At 40.9% G+C, this 19,146-nt stretch overlaps 1 protein-coding gene and 2 long non-coding RNA genes across 8 annotated transcripts in view; 1 reads left to right on the plus strand and 2 right to left on the minus strand.

Moving 5' to 3' along the window:
- Positions 1 to 12,792, minus strand: part of Odf2l (outer dense fiber of sperm tails 2 like) — a 33,869-nt gene extending 21,077 nt beyond the window's left edge. For 2 of the 5 annotated variants that reach the window (XM_048453674.3, XM_048453671.3), the window contains exons 1-7: positions 12,653 to 12,792; positions 9,332 to 9,493; positions 7,746 to 7,878; positions 6,829 to 6,957; positions 3,889 to 3,948; positions 3,695 to 3,766; positions 2,748 to 2,864 (exon numbers count right to left, since the gene is read on the minus strand). In XM_048453674.3, coding sequence (XP_048309631.3) covers positions 2,748 to 2,864; positions 3,695 to 3,766; positions 3,889 to 3,948; positions 6,829 to 6,957; positions 7,746 to 7,878; positions 9,332 to 9,438 — 618 coding nt within the window. In that variant the 5' untranslated portion in view covers positions 9,439 to 9,493; positions 12,653 to 12,792. Of the gene's footprint in view, positions 1 to 2,747; positions 2,865 to 3,694; positions 3,767 to 3,888; positions 3,949 to 6,828; positions 6,958 to 7,745; positions 7,879 to 9,331; positions 9,541 to 12,530; positions 12,555 to 12,652 lie in introns of those variants that run through there. The other 3 variants (XM_087897475.1, XM_087897477.1, XM_087897476.1) reach the window with 3 other exon arrangements.
- Positions 1,450 to 11,662, plus strand: LOC125412817 (uncharacterized). 2 transcript variants are annotated; one of them, XR_014997521.2, is made up of 3 exons: positions 1,450 to 1,684; positions 2,923 to 3,016; positions 11,240 to 11,662. It is a non-coding gene; the product is annotated as an uncharacterized LOC125412817 (long non-coding RNA). The 2 variants fall into 2 exon arrangements; XR_014997520.2 differs by lacking the exon at positions 11,240 to 11,662 and adding an exon at positions 8,474 to 9,066.
- Positions 12,793 to 13,849: 1,057 nt separating the features above from the next.
- Positions 13,850 to 16,249, minus strand: LOC146891163 (uncharacterized). The gene is made up of 2 exons (XR_015735290.1): positions 16,018 to 16,249; positions 13,850 to 14,036 (listed from the first exon to the last, which is right to left on the minus strand). It is a non-coding gene; the product is annotated as an uncharacterized LOC146891163 (long non-coding RNA).
- Between the last annotated feature and the right edge of the window lie 2,897 nt (positions 16,250 to 19,146).

Below are 19,146 nucleotides of genomic sequence, written 5' to 3' on the forward strand. Positions count from 1 at the left end.
GTAAATGGGAAAAAAACAATCTAGAAGGTCAAGTCCATACCCGTCCACAAGAAACGCACCAGTCATTCCCCAATATGGCCACACGGTGTCACCACCACACTACACTGTTTTTGCATTCTATTTAAGACTTAGAAAATTTTAAAAGAGACCATAAAGTTAGGAGGAGTACGTGTTATAGGGTGGCAGTGGCTGGGGGTGGATATAATCAGAACACATTGTATACACATAGGAAATTCCCAAAGCCTACACTTCAGTATTCCAGGCATAAACTGAAACTGACAAACTTTAGTTTCAAAATAAACCCTCGGTCATTTGCCAAGAGGATGGACACAGATGAGATAGCACGAGATGCTTGTATATCATGTATATCTGCATAAAAGGTTATATAGTGTACTGCACGTAAGTTCTGCTGTGCACATAAGTGTGCATAGACACAGTAGGACATATATCCTGCCATACAGATTCCTTATTTCCTCTAAAACTATTCTAAGTCCAACTGACATACAATAAAAAATTAGGAAGAAAAACTGGAAAAAGCATCTTTGGGATATTCTGAAAGATTCAAAATGTAAATTTTTAAAAGGCCCAATGAAAGACAACAAATAAAAATCTGAGATTTATGGCTGCCAGACTGAGTTTTTATATACTTGAAAAATAAAATTGTTAAACCCAAATTCAAGTAACTGAATTCCCACATCATTCGCTGCTTTAAGTTCTAAATCTTACGTATTTATTTCAGATAATATAACTAATGTGTATGAATGAATTAAAAATGTAATTAAAGTGTATGAGGCAGAAAAGCAGGGCAGCGAGGCCCTAAGGCCACCTCTGTTCGCTGTCCCTTAGCAACGGCAGTGCGGAGGGATCTGCACCCAGCATCATCTCAAAATGGGGATGCCACAGCAGAGCTCTGATTTTAGCCTTGTGTTCTGCCTCCAGAATGATCAAGTATATTTAAAAAGCCAAAAATACTGCTAAAACTTCTATTAGAAAATAACTCATTATTTCTTTTGGAACTAAGAAAACATCCTCAGCTGCTATTTGAGGGCCCTGTAAGGCCGTGAAAGACAATCTGAAGTGGAGACTGGCAGGTTAGGTCGCACTGTTGGCCTGCGATGCCTACACAGCCCTGGGACGCACACTGGCCTGTGTCCGTCTCACCCATGCAGAGCCAAGAGGACCCACCACGGCTACGGCAGGAAATTCTGGGAGGAACGGGTACTGAGAAGGAATGACTACTTCTCACTAACAGAGTCCAGGGGAGGGGAAATCAATGCCTTCAGTAGGCTACCACCACTGACTCTGCCAGACACTGATGGCTACGCGGATGGCCAGGGTTAAACTGAAAGCAAAACTGAACATCAGGCATCTAGGGAAGGGGGTGGTAGACGGGGAGGGGGTGATAAGGACAGAAAAGAGATAGCAGAAGCCAGGGGGAGCGTAATCAGAATACACCAGACACATGGATGAAATTGCCAAAGAACAAAATTAATTAAAACAAATTACGTCTTCCATAAACCTGCTTAATGCCCTTAGAAAAGCAAAAGCTCTTTGCCACTGAAGGACAAGCAGGGCTCTTAAAGCAGGTGATACAGGTTGCACACATCTGCTGAATTCAGGACAAGAAGAACTAACTGAGGTCTACCTAGACATCCTCACCCTTGGTCTGCAGAAATCTCTGGAGGTAGGTACACTGTTTCTTTTCCTTTGGCAAAAAGTAAGATAGTGGGTCCAATTAGGTTGTGATACATAGTAGCACCCTCAGACTCTGACCTCAAAACAACTGTGGCTTGGACACCTTTCTAAACCAAGCATCCCTTCTCACTGCACAAATACAAAGGGAGCTGCTCAGTGCTCTAAATACAAATCCAAGCTCTTTCCCAATTTCTATAACTGGTAGCAAAAGAAACAACTTACTGATTGCCTATTAGATACATGTGAGAATACGCCTAAAAGGCTACATAGACATGGAAAAAGATCAGAATGCTCTGCAGCCAAATGGTAACAATAGTTTCAGTGTCCTTAAACTATTTTAATTTATGTTTTCATAATTTACAAGTGTTCATTGTAAACATAAATTAACTGTACGATGAGAAAGATTTAAAGTCTCTACTGGGATAATCTTTCTGAATGCTATGTGATGATGTGTCTCTGGTCTACCTCACCCGCCTAAGGCACCTTCTGATTGATTTAATAAAGAGTTAAATGACTATCAGCTAGGCAGAAGAGGATAGGCAGGACTTCCAGGCAGAGACAGGAACTCTGGGAAAGAATCTGAGGTGGAAGATTTGCCAGCCAGATGCAGAGGAAGTTGGACGGATGGTACTGAGGAGAGGTAACGGGCCACGTGGCAGACTGTAGATTAATATAAATTAATTATATTAATGATAACTTAAGAGCAAGTAGGGTTAATTTAAGTTTTAAGAGCTAGTTAGGAATAAGCCTAAGCTAAGGTCAAGCTTTCACAATTAATAACAAGTTTCCAAATCATTATTAGAGAACTAGTAATATAAAGAAAGTCATTCTTCCTAGATTGAATATAAAAAGAAACATTTTCATACAGTGATCTGAACCTACATATTCAGAAGGTTAGACACCTTATGATTAAGATTTATATTCAATGTTTTCCACAGAAACACCAAAATTACATGCTTTTATTATCACTGAATCCCACAATTAAACAAGGCTGTTCAAGTTAGTTTTTTCATTCATTCTATTACTGAGACTATAAAATGGGTATTCATAACCTTCACATGCTCTTTTAACTTGTCGTTCTCAGCTTCCCTTTTCTGAATCTGGAGGTGTAGACGGTCATGTACCACTTTGACTGACTGAGAAAACCGGTTTGCTTTCAGAGCACCTTCCTGTAACAGAAAAGAAAAATGATAATAGTAACCTACAGTGTCCGTTTGTCTTTGTTAGAGCCCAGAGCCCGACAGCAGCCGAGCAGACACTGAGGCAGGGCAGTCCTCTCCATACACTGCGGCCCCACAATGCACCTCATATAAAACTGCAGGTAAAGCTCCCATGTGTATTCAGTGCCTTCTGATTTTCTCCTACAAACCTTCCCATCTCTCCTCCCAAGTAAAATTTAAAGTATGTACAATATCTTCCTCCAAATAACAAAACTATTTAATTTTTCCAAAGAAACAAAAATACAATGTATAGTTCTAAGACATGCGTGTGTATATGGCAGGTGTTTTCAGCTGTGTACAGGTGTAGAGACACAAATACACACGCACAAATATGACGTGTGTGGGATCACGGACGAGCTTGAGTATCATCTTCAGGACCATCACCCAGCTCCTGCGACCTGCCCCTCGCTGCCCTGGAGCTCACTAGGCCAACCCCAGGGATCCCCCCGCCTCTGCCTTTCCAGGATCAGAATTACAAGGGTTCTGGGGACTAAGCTCAAGCTGTGCTCTTCCGACTGGCCCATCGCCCAGCCCAGGAGCACAGAGTTTGTGGTGACTTATGCCAAGAAGCCTAAGCAGCACAAAACGAAACTAAACAATCAGAAAACTTAAAAAGTGAAGACGCTCTATTTGATACATAAAAATGAACACTGATCTAAACTGCCAAAACATCTTCATTAAGCTCATAACTGAGGACTCGAGAGCAGGGAGGGAGGAAGAGAAAGGGGGGCAATACTAACAGAATAGAAGTTAAGGTTAGAAACTCAGGACGTGTTTACCTTTTCATTCTGAAACAGACATGAAAGCTCTTGGATGTAGGTGTCTTTTTCAAGCACCTTCTTCTTAAGACTCTTCAAGAAATACAGAGGAAGAATGAAAAAGTCAAAGTGTAAATAATGCCAGCTAAAACCAAACAGCATACAAAGGCACCAAATGTGTCACAAAGAACGGCTGTCAAGTGGAAAACACTCACAGTGTTCTCACTCTCGTTGTCACTGAGGTCCTTCAACAAGCCGGGCGGGTTCTCGTCTGTCTGTGAGGGAGAGATGCAGAACATCAGTGTTAAAAAAAGCACACATCTCTGTTTTAAGCCTGATTACTGTCAAGTTTGAGAGTTCATTTTCTACTGATATCAACTCTGCAAGAAGTATAGCTTGCAAATATTTTCTCCTATTCTGTAGACTGTCTCCATGTTGTTATCTTACTTTATTTAGAAGCTTTTTAGTTTGACGTAATCACATTTATATATTTTGTTTTCTTTCCTGTGTTTTATGTGTCTTTAAAAAAAAACTTCACCTATTCCAATGTCCTAATTCCACTATATACATATATTCATTCTCTTCCCTCCCCTCTGAGGATTGAGCCCAGGGCATGGCATATGATATGTAAGCATCCTGCCACTGACCTACATCCCTAGCCCTTACCTTATTAACTATTTCGGGAAACTAATAGTAAGGAATTCTAATTCAACTCTGTGGATAGTTAGTGAGCCCAGAGATGGACTTTGTAGACTCTGAAATGGTGTGTGCAATCCTGCACTGTATGTGTATGTGCTTTGGATGAAAAGAATAAAACATAGCACAGGCCTCCTTTAAGAGACCAACATGGACAGCTACTATACACAGAACAGATTCCATTGCTTAATTTCTGCCTGAGTGCTCAAGATTTTGCACATAATTTCTGATATTACTTTTCTAAATTAATCTCAAAAGAGTGCCTCAGAAATTATGGCCAACAATATACAAAACTCTCTCTCTCTCTCTTTCTTTCTCTCTCTCTCTCTCTCTCTCTCTCTCTCTCTCTCTCTCACACACACACACACACACACACACACACATTTTCTTTTTTTTTAAATATTTATTTATTTATTACATATACAGTGTTCTAGCTGTGTGTATGCTGCAGGCCAGAAGAGGGCACCCAGACCTCATTACAGATGGTTGTGAGCCACCATGTGGTTGCTGGGAATTGAACTCAGGACCTTTGGAAGAACAAACAATGCTCTTAACCTCTGAGCCATCTCTCCAGCCCCACACACACATTTTCTAAGGAATCTCAGAATACTGCTTAGAAAGAGGCATCGGGGAAACAGGATATGGTAATGGGGACTAAATGATCAAAATGCATTATACACATATTTGAAATGTCATAATGTAAGCCATTATTAATACAACTAACAAATGCTAATAGAACAAAGTTAAAAATAAAACAAATTGAATAAGGTACTAAATTTCTTTAATCAGCAATACACCTAAACAGACATTTCTCAGGAGGATACAGGTGGTTAAAGAGGTACAGGGATGTGCTCAGTGTCACTGGTCATCAGACAAAAGCAAAGGAAAACCAGACTAGGCTGGTGTGGGAAGTCTTTCTGTCTATATGCTGGCTTTTACTGGTTAATGAATAAATCTGTTTTGGCCAGTGGCTTAGCAAAAATAGAGCTGGGGGAAAACTAAACTGAATGCTGGGAGAAATAAGGCAGAGTCAGGAGAAGCCATGTAGCTGCCGCTGGAAACAGATGAGCTGGAACCTTGACAGTAAGCCACAGTCACATGTATACACAGATTAATGGAGACGGGTTAAAGTGAGATGTAAGAGCTAGCCAATGAGAAGCTAAAGCTAATAGGCCAAGCAGTGATTTAAATAATATAGTTTCTGTGTGATTATTTCGGGAGTCTGGGTGGCCAGGAAATGAATAAGTGGCCTCTTACAGCACTAGGTATGAAGGTTATGAGAAAGATGAGAAATAAAGCACTGGCAGGGATATGGAAACTCGGAAACTTATCCATGCTATTTGGAGAGAATATGAATTGGTCCAGACAACTTAGGGGTCTATGTATTGATGAATGGATAACACATATAGGTGTAAATACACAATGGGATACTGTTCAGCCACTTGAAAAATAATCTTGTCATTGCTTTACCATGGATATAAGTGAAAATCATGTTAAGTGAAATAAAACAAACACAAAAGGACAATGTCATGTCACTCGTATGTGGAATATAAAAGTTGATTTTATAGAAATTGAGAGTTAAAAGGTAGTTACCATATGTCAGAGAGAGTAGCCAGGGGAGAGGGAAATGGAAATGGTTAATCAATGAGAACTATGTCACAGAAAGGAGACAGAAGTGCTGTGTGCCCTTCACAGTGGGGTGAAAGACAAAAGACCATGTATAAGACCTCTGATGGTGGGAGAGGGTGTATAATGATCCACAGGAGAGCTTACACTATAAGAATTTTAAACTTCACAAGTAGTAGTTCAATAATTATATATCAGAGAAAAACTCAAATAATTACTTCAATTTCAATATACCAATATTTTAAGATTCACAGTTAGAGAAATAAAATATCCTCCAAGAGGAAGGAACACTACCATAGGAGTACACAGCATAGGAGCACATGGCACGGGAGCCCACGGTATGGGAGCACATGGTACAGGAGAACACAGCACAGGATCACACGACATGGAAGCACACGGTACAGCAGCCTTATAGAGGATCACTACCACAGGGGCACACTGCACGGGAACACACGGCACAGGAGCACATGGCACGGGAACACATGGCACAGGGGCACACGGCACAGGAGCACACAGTACAGGAGCACACGGCACAGCAGCCTTATGGAGGATCACTACCGCAGGGGCACACAGCACAGGGGCACACGGCACAGGGGCACACGGGACAGCAGCCTTATAGAGGATCACTACCACAGGGGCACACGGCACAGGGGCACACGGGACAGGCGCACACGGGACAGCAGCCTTATAGAGGATCACTACCGCTGGGGCACACAGCACAGGGGCACACGGGACAGGCGCACACGGCACAGGGGCACACGGGACAGCAGCCTTATAGAGGATCACTACCGCAGGGGCACACGGCACAGGGGCACACGGCACAGCAGCCTTACTTGTTCGTCGTGTGTCTGTTTGAGAAGTTGTTCTAAGGCTAATTTCACACGGTTAAAAGTGTCTAATTCTTTTGCTAATATTTCCTGCTGTTCAAAAATCTTCTTCAAACTGGATGCAGAAAGATTAACCTGATGAAATAAAAGAAGCACATATGCACATGTTAAGACAACACTAAGTAAAATACACTAAAATGGTATCAGTAAGGAACTGTTTCCTAGTGTCAGTTGTAATCATTATTTTGTGTGTAGTATTGGTGAGCCCTGGCAAGTTTACCCATAGTAGACAGGATGCACTATGAAGTATGTTAAAATAAAATAAGCTGGACAACTCCACAGCTTTGCAGTATTTGTTATATTAAACGATAGAGTACTATCTGTTCTTGTCCCAAATGGAGTACAGCCATCTTCTGCTCCAAATGACACCACAGAAAATAGGTAAAGGCATCTCTCAGAGTTTTATTTTTTTTAAGATCTATTTATTTTTATTTGATATAAATGAGTATTTTGCTTGCATGTTTGTATGTGAACCATGTGTGCCTGGTGCCCATGGGATCTAGAAGAGGGCATCAGATCTTCTGTAACTGGAGGGGACGGTCTTCCAGAAGAGCAGCCAGTGCTGTCTCTCCAGCCCGCAGTTGTGGTTCTAAATGAATTCTTCAGAAAGTCTCCTTCTCTCTTTCGAGGTCAGGTAAAGCCACACATCAATCTGCAGTTTCCAGCTCAGTCTCTTACTAGGTACATGTCTGAGAGATTTCTGCCTTTTAATGGAAGGAATAAAGAACACTGTCCCCCAACCCGATTTTTGGTATCATGTACCCATATGTGGGCATTCCCATTAAGATCTGAGTCCCTAGTCAGGTCATGCTGAATGTTATGCTTGCTTTCCATGTCATTACCCATTCAAGTCTAACACTCACATTTTCTAAACTAATTCCTTCCACAGTGTTCTTAAATAATGGCAAAAGTAATTCGACTGAACAGGATGCCGACTCAGCTTCCTTAAGCGTGGCCTCCAACTCCGTCTTTTCATTTACGCTGTCTTGCTTGAGGCTAATAACAGACAAATAAACTTTCAGTTACTTCTAACACAAAAACTGGAGACTTTTTAATGTACAATAAGAACAGACAAGCCTGCCTGTAGACTGCCATTAATTTGATTTTCAGATGCCCCTAGGGGAAGCCTTATCATCAGGACTATAGGTGTCCAGGCCAAATGTGGGTTGAGAAGAAGCAAAAAAGAGGTGGGCCTGGGATACAGAAGATAATAATTCACTTTACTCACATTCTGCATTTATGGAATCATAAGTTATGAGCAATTTAAAGTTATCTATAGGGCTGGAGAGGCAGCTCATCAGTTAAGAGCATTAGTGTTCTTCCAGAGGAACCAGGTTCTAGTCTCAGCACCCACATGATGGCCCACAACTGTCTTAAACTCTCTCGTTTGGCCTTCATTGGCACCAAGTACACACATACATGGAGGCAAAATTTTCATATATATAAATCAAATACATCTTTACATTTTTAATAAATAAAAAGCTATGATAACTAAACTTTAAAGAAGCTTTAGCAGTATGTATAAACAAAACAGCAAGTTCTGTGAGAGCATTGTGCCCTTCCGTACTCAGCACTGTTTCTTTCTTTACAGACGTCATATTTACAACTGATGGGGCAGGAAGAGGCTCAGCAGGGGAAGGCTCAAGCCGTGCAGCCTGGAGATCTGCTAAGACCCCGGACCGCATGGTGGGAGGGCAAAACAGACTCTGAGCATTGTCCTCTGACCTACACAGCACAAATCTCACACACACACACACACACACACACATACACGAAAATAGAATTATTGGCATCTTACATATATGTTAAGGAGAAAATTTTGTTCTTAAATACCACTGGCTTAAAGTAAAAAGTTTATGATAAAAAAACTGTCCTTCATTCAAAACCACGGTCCGAAAATCAACAATTATATTTGATGAAACACCATCTTCTACTTTCCACCAGCTAACCTAGACACTAGACTATATTACCAATAATGATAATAACAACATTTTAAGTTACATATTTAAGATTTACTCTATTAACTCACACAAATAACAAGTAATTTCCAATTCAAACAAAGCAAAACAAGATAATCATTTGTTACACAATAATATACCAGGCAATAATATTTGTTTTACAAAGTTTTAATAGGTTTGGTTGGCTTTCCTATTGCTTTCATTAAGAATAAAAACTTAAACCATACACCTGTAATCCCAGGGTAAGTAAGGCCCGAGGGTTCAGCATCACCCTAAGCTGCACAGTGAGGTCTTGTCTCAAAAAGTAAGGCAAACAAACAAATAATAAAAAATATAATAAAAAGACTGGCAACTGCTCTAAATTGCTAAATAAGTACTTTTATAACTAGGTTATATAGGTATATTTTAATGACTGAAGACTACATGTGAGAAGGATATTCCTGACTGACTAGTGCACTTGATCTGGAAGTTAGGAAATGAGGTTTGGATACCTGCTGAGGTGGCTCCCACTAGCACACTGTAGGACGCGTCCTCTCTCCGGTGTGAGATACGACAAGGTTCCCTCTGAGCGACTTCCAACACTAGTAGGTATCTCCATCAACTCAGTAGCTCTCTTCTAGGTGCTTCAGCAACTTTTCCACGGATGCTGAAAGCTAGGGACCGTATGTTATCACACATCATTTCTTCCTGCTGGTACCCTCTGAGATAAAGACCCAATCATGTATAAAACGTCTCAAAGACAATATCAAAATCACAACTGCTGTCTGGGCATGGTTTCACATATCTTTAACCTTAGCACTTGAGAGGCAGAAGCAGGCAGCTTTCTGTGAATCTGAGACCAGGCTGGTTTATTCAACATGTTCTATGCCACTCGAGGCTACTTAGTGAGATTCTATCTTAAAATATATATATTTTATATATTAGGATAGTGCTACTCACTATCCTACTCACTATCCTACTCACTATCCTACTGACTCAAAATAGTATCAAAATTGCATTGTACAGTAAGTTACCAATTTCAAGTTCCATACACATTTTTAAAGGTTTGCTATTATCACATATTAATAATATATGCTATTATATATATACATATATATACATACGGTTACAAAAATCTTTTTTTAAAGATGATTTTTAATTAGGCATCTGTGAGTGGGTATGTGCATAAGAGTTCTAGGGATTGGGGACACAGAAATCAGAGTCCCCTTGAGCTGGAGTTACTCAGGGCTTGAGAGCAACCCTACATGGGTTTGAGAACTAAATGTGGATCCTCTGCAAGGTCAGTAAGTTGCCTTAACCACTGTGCTATCTCTCCAGCCCCCAGTGCAGATATCTTTATTGATCTATTTCTTGAAGTATTATAGTAATTCCTCAATAATCACCAAACAGGACTAGAAAACAAACGTGCAAACTACAGGTTTGGAATAGTTCCATTAGGCCTCAGCAACAGACGCCAGTATTCCCACTTAGAACTGTACAAACACAACGTGCCTCTGTACACGCTTTTTTTTAAATTTTTATTGAGCTCTACATTTTTTTTCTGCTTCCCTCCCTGCCTCCACACTCCTTCACCCTCTCCTAAGGTCCCCATGCTCCCAATTTACTCAAGAGATCTTGTATTTTTCTACTACCCATGTAGATTAAATCCACGTATGTCTCTCTCAGAGTCTTCACTGTAGTCTAGGTTCTCTGGAAATGTGATTTGTGGGCTGGGGTCATAGCCAGAACCCGGAAACAACCTAAATGTCCCTCAACCGAACAACAGATAAGGAAAATGTGGTACATTTACACAGTGGAGTACTACACAACAGAAAAAAAACAACAACATCTTGAAGGTTTTCTACATTACTTTCAAATATTTATGATTTAGTCTTAGCTATCCATATCAAAATACATTATGCTCAAGAACCTTTCATAGTTTAGGTACATGTTAAAATGGTAGGTTGAAACTACTCATGATATTTAATTAGCAATTAAGAAATCTCCCAGATCACCTGCAAAAACTGCATTATATTTTGTCTGATGTTTCTATACTCAATGCAGCAACAAATATTTAGTAGCTAAAATTCAGGAGGAACAGTAGCCCAGAGAGCCCGTGCCACTCTCCCTGGATCTCTGGCTTCTGAATTATGCCACATCTGTTACCAAAACATCACACTGCAGAGAACACACAAGGCTATTTACAGCCCAGAAGAAGTGCAAACATACAACATCACACTGCAGAGAACACACAAGGCTATTTACAGCCCAGAAGAAGTGCAAACATACAGATCACACGAAAAGCCAAAATAGGATAAGGAAGAACACGCTCTGCAAAGTCATTGCAAACACATCTGGGCGCCTGGAATTCGCATTTGTCTTCTACTCATTCACGTGTTTAAATATTTATCTCTCCACAGGCTGGAATCTCAAGAAAGAATGTCTTCTTTATAGTTGAATCCTAAACGCCTACAAACTTTGGAGAACTAAGCAGTGCCCGGAAAGGCATAGTACTCTCATGGAACATGACAGACTACTGCTTTTCACTTCTCCGTCCCTTCACCGACCTTTCTGAGGAATTAAAAGAAAAAAAAATGGTTTCTATATTTAGAAGTAAAACTTAAAACCAGCATGAAATAATAGGGACCTTCCATTCTTAGGAAATACTTTCTAAAACGAGAATCACGATGGCATCAGTGTGTTAAGTGAGTTCTCAGGTAGTTTTCTGGGCTATTAGTGAGTGTGCATAAGACAAATTATAAAGCAAAAATGTGCTTCATCACTTACAATCATTAACTACATCTTTAATGGTAAATAAAGTCAATGTGTGGTAAAAATGGGAATCTGTGATGGTTAACTTTAATTATCACCCAGACACAATCTAGAATGACTAGGAAGACAGTCTCCATGAGAAATGGTCTTGATTAAGCTGGTTAGTGGGCATGCCTGTCTGGGATTGTCTCAGTTGGGTTGACGTGGGAAGAACCATCCAGGCTGTAGGTGGCACTATACTATGGGCTGGACCCGGACTAAATAAAACAGAGCAAAGGGAAACATGCATGCCAGCATGCATTCAGTTTGCCTCTGTTCGTGGTTGTGGATGTTTCTAGTTGCTTTAAGCTCCTGCTGCCTTGACTGCAGTGATGAGCTATAATCTCCAAGTGTGAGCCGAATAAAGTTTTCTCTCTCACAATTGCTGTCAGGTTATCTTATCACAAGAGGAAATGGAAGTAGGATGGGCTCTAAGAATGACTTCGGCATATCCTTACAGAATCCTCAAAACACAAGGCTGGGCACTGGGTGAGTGTCAGAAACGACCAAAGAAGTTACAAGACGTCATCTTCACCAACACGAAGATTATCCGCATGTTCAAAGACACTTCACTATTTTTGTGTTGTGACAATTCTATAACCAAAATTAGATGAGCAAAATGTAATACTTTAATACAAAAATATTTATATGCTACATAAAATGTAACACTTTCCTTTAATATAAAATATATTCTATCTTTATAAACTAAACTCTCATTTCAGTTGAGCAAAGGTTTTTTTGCAGAAACCAGGTGCTGTCCAAGCGTTTTCAGTTAAGTGCAAGGCATTAGCAACTGACAAACACTGCACTTTATACAACTTGTTAGTGGTGAGACAAAGGCCCGTGCTATACAAGTTTAAGCAAATACTTAAAGTTCAATAATCTTAATATTTTTTTAACCTGTCAAGGTAGCCCCGCTGCCCCGTGCCCCCAGCTTCCTAGGATCAACCACGGCCCGCGCTCAGAGCCCGCCCCCGGAACGCGTCCAACGTCGCCGTGACGTCATCTGCCCCCGCCGCTACCTGCGGTGGCCGGGGCGTCCTCTGAGATCCTGTCCGGCCCTGGGTCGCCTCGGCAGGCAGGGAGTGCGGAGGGAAGAGCAGAAGGCCAGAAGGGAGGACAGGGCGCGCGAGGCAAGGGCTAAGGAGTCACCAGAACAGGCGGCGGTGGCCACAGGCGCGCTACGGAAGAACCAAGCGTTGCTAGTAACCGGCCCGCGGCTTCTCTGGAAACGGACGCCCCGCCCCTCCGTCGGGCGGCTCCCACGTAGTTGATTGGCCAGGGCGCTAGAGCGCGGCGCCATTCCTGCTGTGATTGGCGGGAGCGAGAGGGCGTGGCCGGCGGGGCGCTTTGTTTCTGCGCTGGTTTCTCTGGTGAGGCTTTTGAAAGCTTTTACCTTGAGAAAAAGCATAGCATTGTGTATAGTTCCCGAAAGTCTCAACCGCTGTCATCCTGGTGGGGAAGAAAGGTCCGTTCCTAGTCTCCTGACACTGGATCGAAAAATGCCCTCTCTGCTTTTGCTTTTCTGCAGGAGAAATTTGAAAAAGGCCAAGATAAGGTGACTAAAAACCTCATTTCCGGTGTATGGCATTGTCTCTGGGCGTCAGAGGTTTCCCTCTTCATTCTCCAAAATGCCTTCCAGGTCCCGAATGACTTATATAAAGCTGCTATACATCCTAAACTGCGAAACCAGCAAAACAAGATCTTAGTGAAGAAAGAGGAGAATCTGGTAGTGCATTTAAAAAAATGATATTTCATTTTCTTGTGATTGTATTGGTGGTTTCGGGCAAGATCTCGTGTAGTCCAGGCTAGCTTCATACTGTCTATGCAGCCTAGGGTGACTTTGAAACCCTGGTCCTTATGCTTCCAATCCAGGACTGAGATTGTAAGCATGTGCCATCATGCCAAACAAATAGAAAGTTGTGGACTCTATTACTATGTAACCGAAACAAAAAAGTAATAAACAGAAACTCTTTTAGCCCTCAGAAGACCTAAGTTTCCCTAAATAGTATTCCACACACTGTATTGACGATATAAGATTATAAACCAAGGTTTTGCACATAACGAAGCTGCGAGGCCAGCATAGTTTTTCTTTCAAAAGCCAATAGTAATGGTTTAGATTTTCCAGGTCATATTGTCTTTGTTAAAGTACTTAATTCCACGTTGTTGCAAAACAGAAGCCACAGAGAAATAGAGACCCATAAACATATGAATGCAGCTGTGCTTCCATCAAATTTTATTAAAAATGGTAAGTAGTGGCCTGGATTTGGCCAGCAGGTTTTGGTGGGTAGACTGCTGATCTAAAACGTAAGCTACACAAGTGTCTAGTAAGTGCTGAACTCATTGGCCGTGCATTGGGATAGGCCACATCAGTACATCCCATTGGCTGTTCCCTCATGGATAGATCTGTAAGAGCAACAAATAGGATAGAGATAATTGATGACTGCACATCATATTTTGGCAAGATAGAAAAGACAGATTAAAGAACAATTTGGCAGTGACATAAATTGTCTCCAAAAATTGTTTTCAAGTAATTCCCTTAATCCCTAAACACACAAAAATGGAGTCTGTTTACCTTATTTGGAAATTTACCAGGAGTAAGGGTTTTCCTAAATTGTAAAACCCTTATTTTGGTCATGTTCAGTGTTGGTCTCTTGAACCCTGCCTTTATAGAGAGAGACAGCCCATGTACACGAATTAAAAACCCGCTTTAATCAATTTGGCCATGATGATTTGGGATTAACAGTTTTATGAGATATTTTGTTTAGAATGTGGCATAAGTGGTCTTGCGAGTTATTTTTTTTCTCTTAGAAATTAATTAGAAACTAAAAATAACTAGAAAAGCAAAATATAACCAAATTTTCTTAGTCACTCTGATAAGGTGCCAGACATGTAAATCCCAGAGTTTCAAGGCCCTGTGTTGGGTCCAGATGTGAGCACAATATGAGGGACCCTGGCCAGCAATAAAACTTAAAGTAAAGCCAGGTGAAATGACTGTGGTTTAGAGGTGATAACACAGTATGTCTCAGGCCTCTTAGCCCCGGAAAACTCACCAAGGTAAGGGCTCTGGGTTTTCCTAGGGTTCTCACAGAACAGATCTACATCACGGTTACTGGATAGAGTGGACTGTGAGTAGGTATTCAGCCAAGTATAACAAAGTAGCATAGGCTGTTTAAACAACAGAAACTTGTTTATCACATTTCTGGAATCTCAGAAGTCCAAAACCAAGAATCAACCAATTTGGCTGCTAATGAGGTTTCTATTCCTAGTGCTTGTAGATGGATGGATGCTTCTTGCTTTATTCTCACTTGTATCGAGAGAAGTAGCAAAAGCTCACCTGTCTTCTATAAGGGCACTGATCTCATCGTGAGGACTCTTCCGTAATCTAATCAAAGGCCTCACCTCAAAGTGCCAGTACACTGAGGTTTAGTGCAGATGAAAGGAAAAAACATTTTGCACAGCAGTTGGGTGCTCGCTACTGCTTGTTGAAGAGTTGACCTTCACTGAAGGCAACTCTACAGGGCTTATCTAAGTGTGGGAAACAATGATTTTATTATTGTCCCTCACTGAGACTTCCCAGGCTATTCAAGATGGTGTCATGTTGACAATTAAAACTAGCTATCAAGGCATTGAGGTATTTAGTTACTTAACAAGTTCCACAGCTACTAGCAGGCACAGACGTGATTTCCATCTGGGTAGGTGAACTTCACAGCCCAATTTCTTATTTGTTTAACCACTGTGTTTACATGAGTATGACTGTACAAGTATGACTGTAGGTAAATGCCAAAAGAAGATTTTGTAACTGAAAGCAGAAAAAGTGGAAGTTTTTAACATATTTAAGATTCTGGAATTTCAATATTTTGACTTTATCACCTGCCTAGTAACATTTAATCTACAATCTACAATGCACATTTCATTGCTATGATCTATGTTATAACAATCCAAGAATAGGTAAGACATGAATGTCATATAGTGACTTTTAGGATGCAAAAACTCATTCTTTTACCCTTGACTGATAAAAGACAAAATGGTCCTTGAGAAAAGCCCCCTCCCTGATTAGTCAGTTGTCCAAAAACAATACTTAAAAATGAAACTAATATTTAATAGTATGTTTTAAATATTTTAACTTGATCAAAATATATCTGCCACTGTCCTTTTTTAGTTGTAGTATTTAATAACCAACTATAGCAGCATATTAAAGAATTAATCGATCTATATTTCCTATTTTTGTAATTACTAGAATTCCTATTCAAATGTTGCTTTCTTCTAATAACCTTAATTGTGTGTGTGTGTGTGTGTGTGTGTGTGTGTGTGTACGCATTCAGACAGAACAAGGTCATGATGCACTGGTGGAGGCAGAGGACAGACTCCAGAAAAGGGTTCTCACCTTGCACTTTGCCGAGGCAGGGCCTCCCCTGATGTTTCCATTGGCCAGCATGCTCCACTTGCCACCTCCCCGGCCCAATCCTGTTATAGTCTAGTGAAGAGACAATTAAAACCATCTGTGATACGTGATACGCGCTAAGAAGTTATCTTCAAAGTTGTTCTCTTAGAAACAGAAAAAGACAGAAGATACTTCAAGAAGACGCAGAAAGGACTGCTGCATCACGAGGAATAAAGAAAAGTGATGGATGTCACAGCCCAAACTCCGATAATCAGAGTAGTAGGTTATCCATGAAAATGGAGAAAGGTAAAGGAAGAGAAGAAAAGCGGATCGCGCGGAGTGCCAGAGTCTGTGGGATACAGGGAGAATGCTGGGACCTCGGCTGTAACCAGTTAGAAGAAAAAGGTTTGCGCTCACCAGCCACAGTAGGAAGAACGGTGAAGTAGTTACTGTTTCGCATCAGGTTCAGAAAGGGAGAAATAGAAATGAGCGGCCTGAGCTTTGAAGCGCCGCCGCTGGAAGGGAAGAAGCCACCCACCCTAGGATCCCATTTGCCTTTCCTGCCAATCCAGAGCAAAAATACAACAAAACCGAAGGCGCATACAGAGATGGTGTGTGTTTATATAAGACACCCCAAACATGGAGGTTAAAAAGCAACAAATGAGTTATTTTTACTTTGGGCCAGAATGTTTGCAACCTTTAACTTTAACATAACAATTATGTCTCAATAGAAAGGGAAAAGGAAAATTTCTAGAAATATAAAATTATTTTTTAAAAAAAAGACCTCAAAAGTACAAAAAACTGGGATCAAAACTGTGTTCTGAGCTCTGATCACCTCCACTGCCTCAGTTACATTCCGCAGTGACTCCCAGCTGGACTCCGCTTCCATCCTTGCATGGGCTTCTGCCCATTTTCCATGCAGTAGCCCGAGTGGTCCTGACAAGGGAGTAGCACGAAGTCAGTGTTAGCTTCAGGGCCACAGCTGCTTTCCCATACCGTGAACTGCACTCTAAGGTGCTGACCTCACACCACCTGTGCCTTCAAGGTTTCTCCTGCCGCTGCTGCATCTTCTATCCTTGAGACCTCTCAGTTGTGTGATGTGCTCATCACGTTCTGGCACTCCGGAGACCAACAGGAAAGTTTACTTTGAAACAGAGGGTGACATCAACTACTAGCCTACCGAAATTACCATAGAGGTTTTGGAGGACTGAGGACAGATAGACAGAAGTAGAGAGGATCTCGGCACTTCTGGATGGAGGAACAGAATAGATAGAACACTGGTCGCATTTTCGCTGCTTCTCTGATCATTCAGGTTCTTATCCTGATATCTGGCTCTTAAGTTTTTATTGATAAAGAATAATTAGACAAACGCTTCACCTTTCACCTCGTCTCTCACTATGCTCTGCGTCCCTGTGCTTACTACACTCCAGTTTCAGACTCTGACCCCATCTACCAGATAGTTGTCTCAGATAGTTACATGATTCCTTCCCTAGCCTGGTAAACAACCAATCTAGGAAGGCATTTGTGGACAAACTGATACAAGCCTGCATATCCCAGCATATCCATCTGTCCCCTCTCCAGAGTCAGCCCCTCCAGCAGCCTAAAAGAGATATCACATTCTCTGTATTGTCATTTCCAGTCTCTTCTTTGGGATGTAAATCTCATGAAATCGGGACCATATTAGTTGACTGTGTCCCCCATAGCTAACAGTGACTGGGTCTGATAAGAGCATGACTTCATTTTTAACAGCTTTAGCAAAGTGTTAGTTTTAAAAGAAGGAGTAAGTGAATTAAAAAAGATTTGTGAGAGCAGTTCCCTGTGCGAATGAGGCACATCACAGAGTGTTACTGACTAGAAGCTAGATCTTAAAAATTACTGAGAGAGAGAGAGAGAGAGAGAGGAGAAAGAGAGAAAGAGAGAGAGAGAGGTTATTAAAAAGGAAAATAAATAGACTTTGAAGTATGACTTTAATAATAGAGTAGTACTTTAAGAATAGAGTTATAAGGGCTCTCGGAGTGTGGCTAGGCTGGCTGTTACAGGCTAGACTCACAACCAAAATGTCAAGAATAGAGTTTTAATATTCTGAAACTTAGTTGGACCTGATGATGAACATGTGACTTTGTGTTTGTGTGTGTTTGTGTGTGTGTATATTAAAGTGGCACTTTGCAGTTCTTTACAAAGAATTTAAATTATAGTACCACCATAAAAATTAATAATTAATGCAATGTTTTTCTCCCCGGAGTGCTGAAGAGAACAATCTTTTTTCATAGATAGAAAAAAAATGGGTTTAAAGATGACACAGAAAAATAATCCCGTTCAAAATATGTGGTGGGATATTTCTTTACACTGTGAGAAGATATGTTACTGTGATTGGTTTAATAAAGAGCTGAATGCCCATTAGATAGGCAGGAAGACGTTAGATGGGACTTCTGGGGACAGAGAGGTCTGGGAAGAAGGAGTTGTCAGCTGGATGCAGAGAGTGCAAGGCATGTAGGAGGAAAGGTGAAAACTATTAGTCACATGGCCACACATAAATGGGTAAGGTTATAAGAGCTAGTGGAACAAATTAAGCTATAGGTCGAGTCTACATAATTAATAACAAGTCTCCATGTTATTTTTTTGTGAGCTGGCAGCCCAAAGAAAAGTCTGCCTACATTTGCTGACCAGTGTCTGGCCACATATATCCACATAAGGCCTGAGAAAGCATCAAAAATAAACAAATGAAGTTTAGACATGGAGTCTAATTTGGCTTCCTGGTGACCACAGGCTCTTGGGTAGGCTTGGTGGTGTACAGAAATGCAGTTATCAAATGCTGCCTGCAGTCTGGAGCTAGCCGCCAGTGCCATGTACTGAACTGAGCTGCGTGGCAGCTGTATAGTGGTCTAAGATTTGTCCCATGCAATCACAGAGGGCTGCAGATGCTCAGTAAAAACAGATCCAGACTGAAGAAAGCTCTAAACAGGTTAGAGTGTGTTTAAAAAGGTGCACAGGCTTCAATGAGGAAAAAAATGGGTATAGACACATAGAAAAAATAGTTTATAAATAATAAGAAAAAGTCTTTAAAGAGAACAAAACAATATAAAAAGTTAACCACATAAAAATGTGAAATTCACAGAGCATCTGTTGTTAAAT

Source organism: Myodes glareolus, chromosome 17, assembly GCF_982192425.1.
Source record: "Myodes glareolus chromosome 17, mMyoGla1.1, whole genome shotgun sequence".
Taxonomy (NCBI): Eukaryota; Metazoa; Chordata; class Mammalia; order Rodentia; family Cricetidae; genus Myodes; species Myodes glareolus.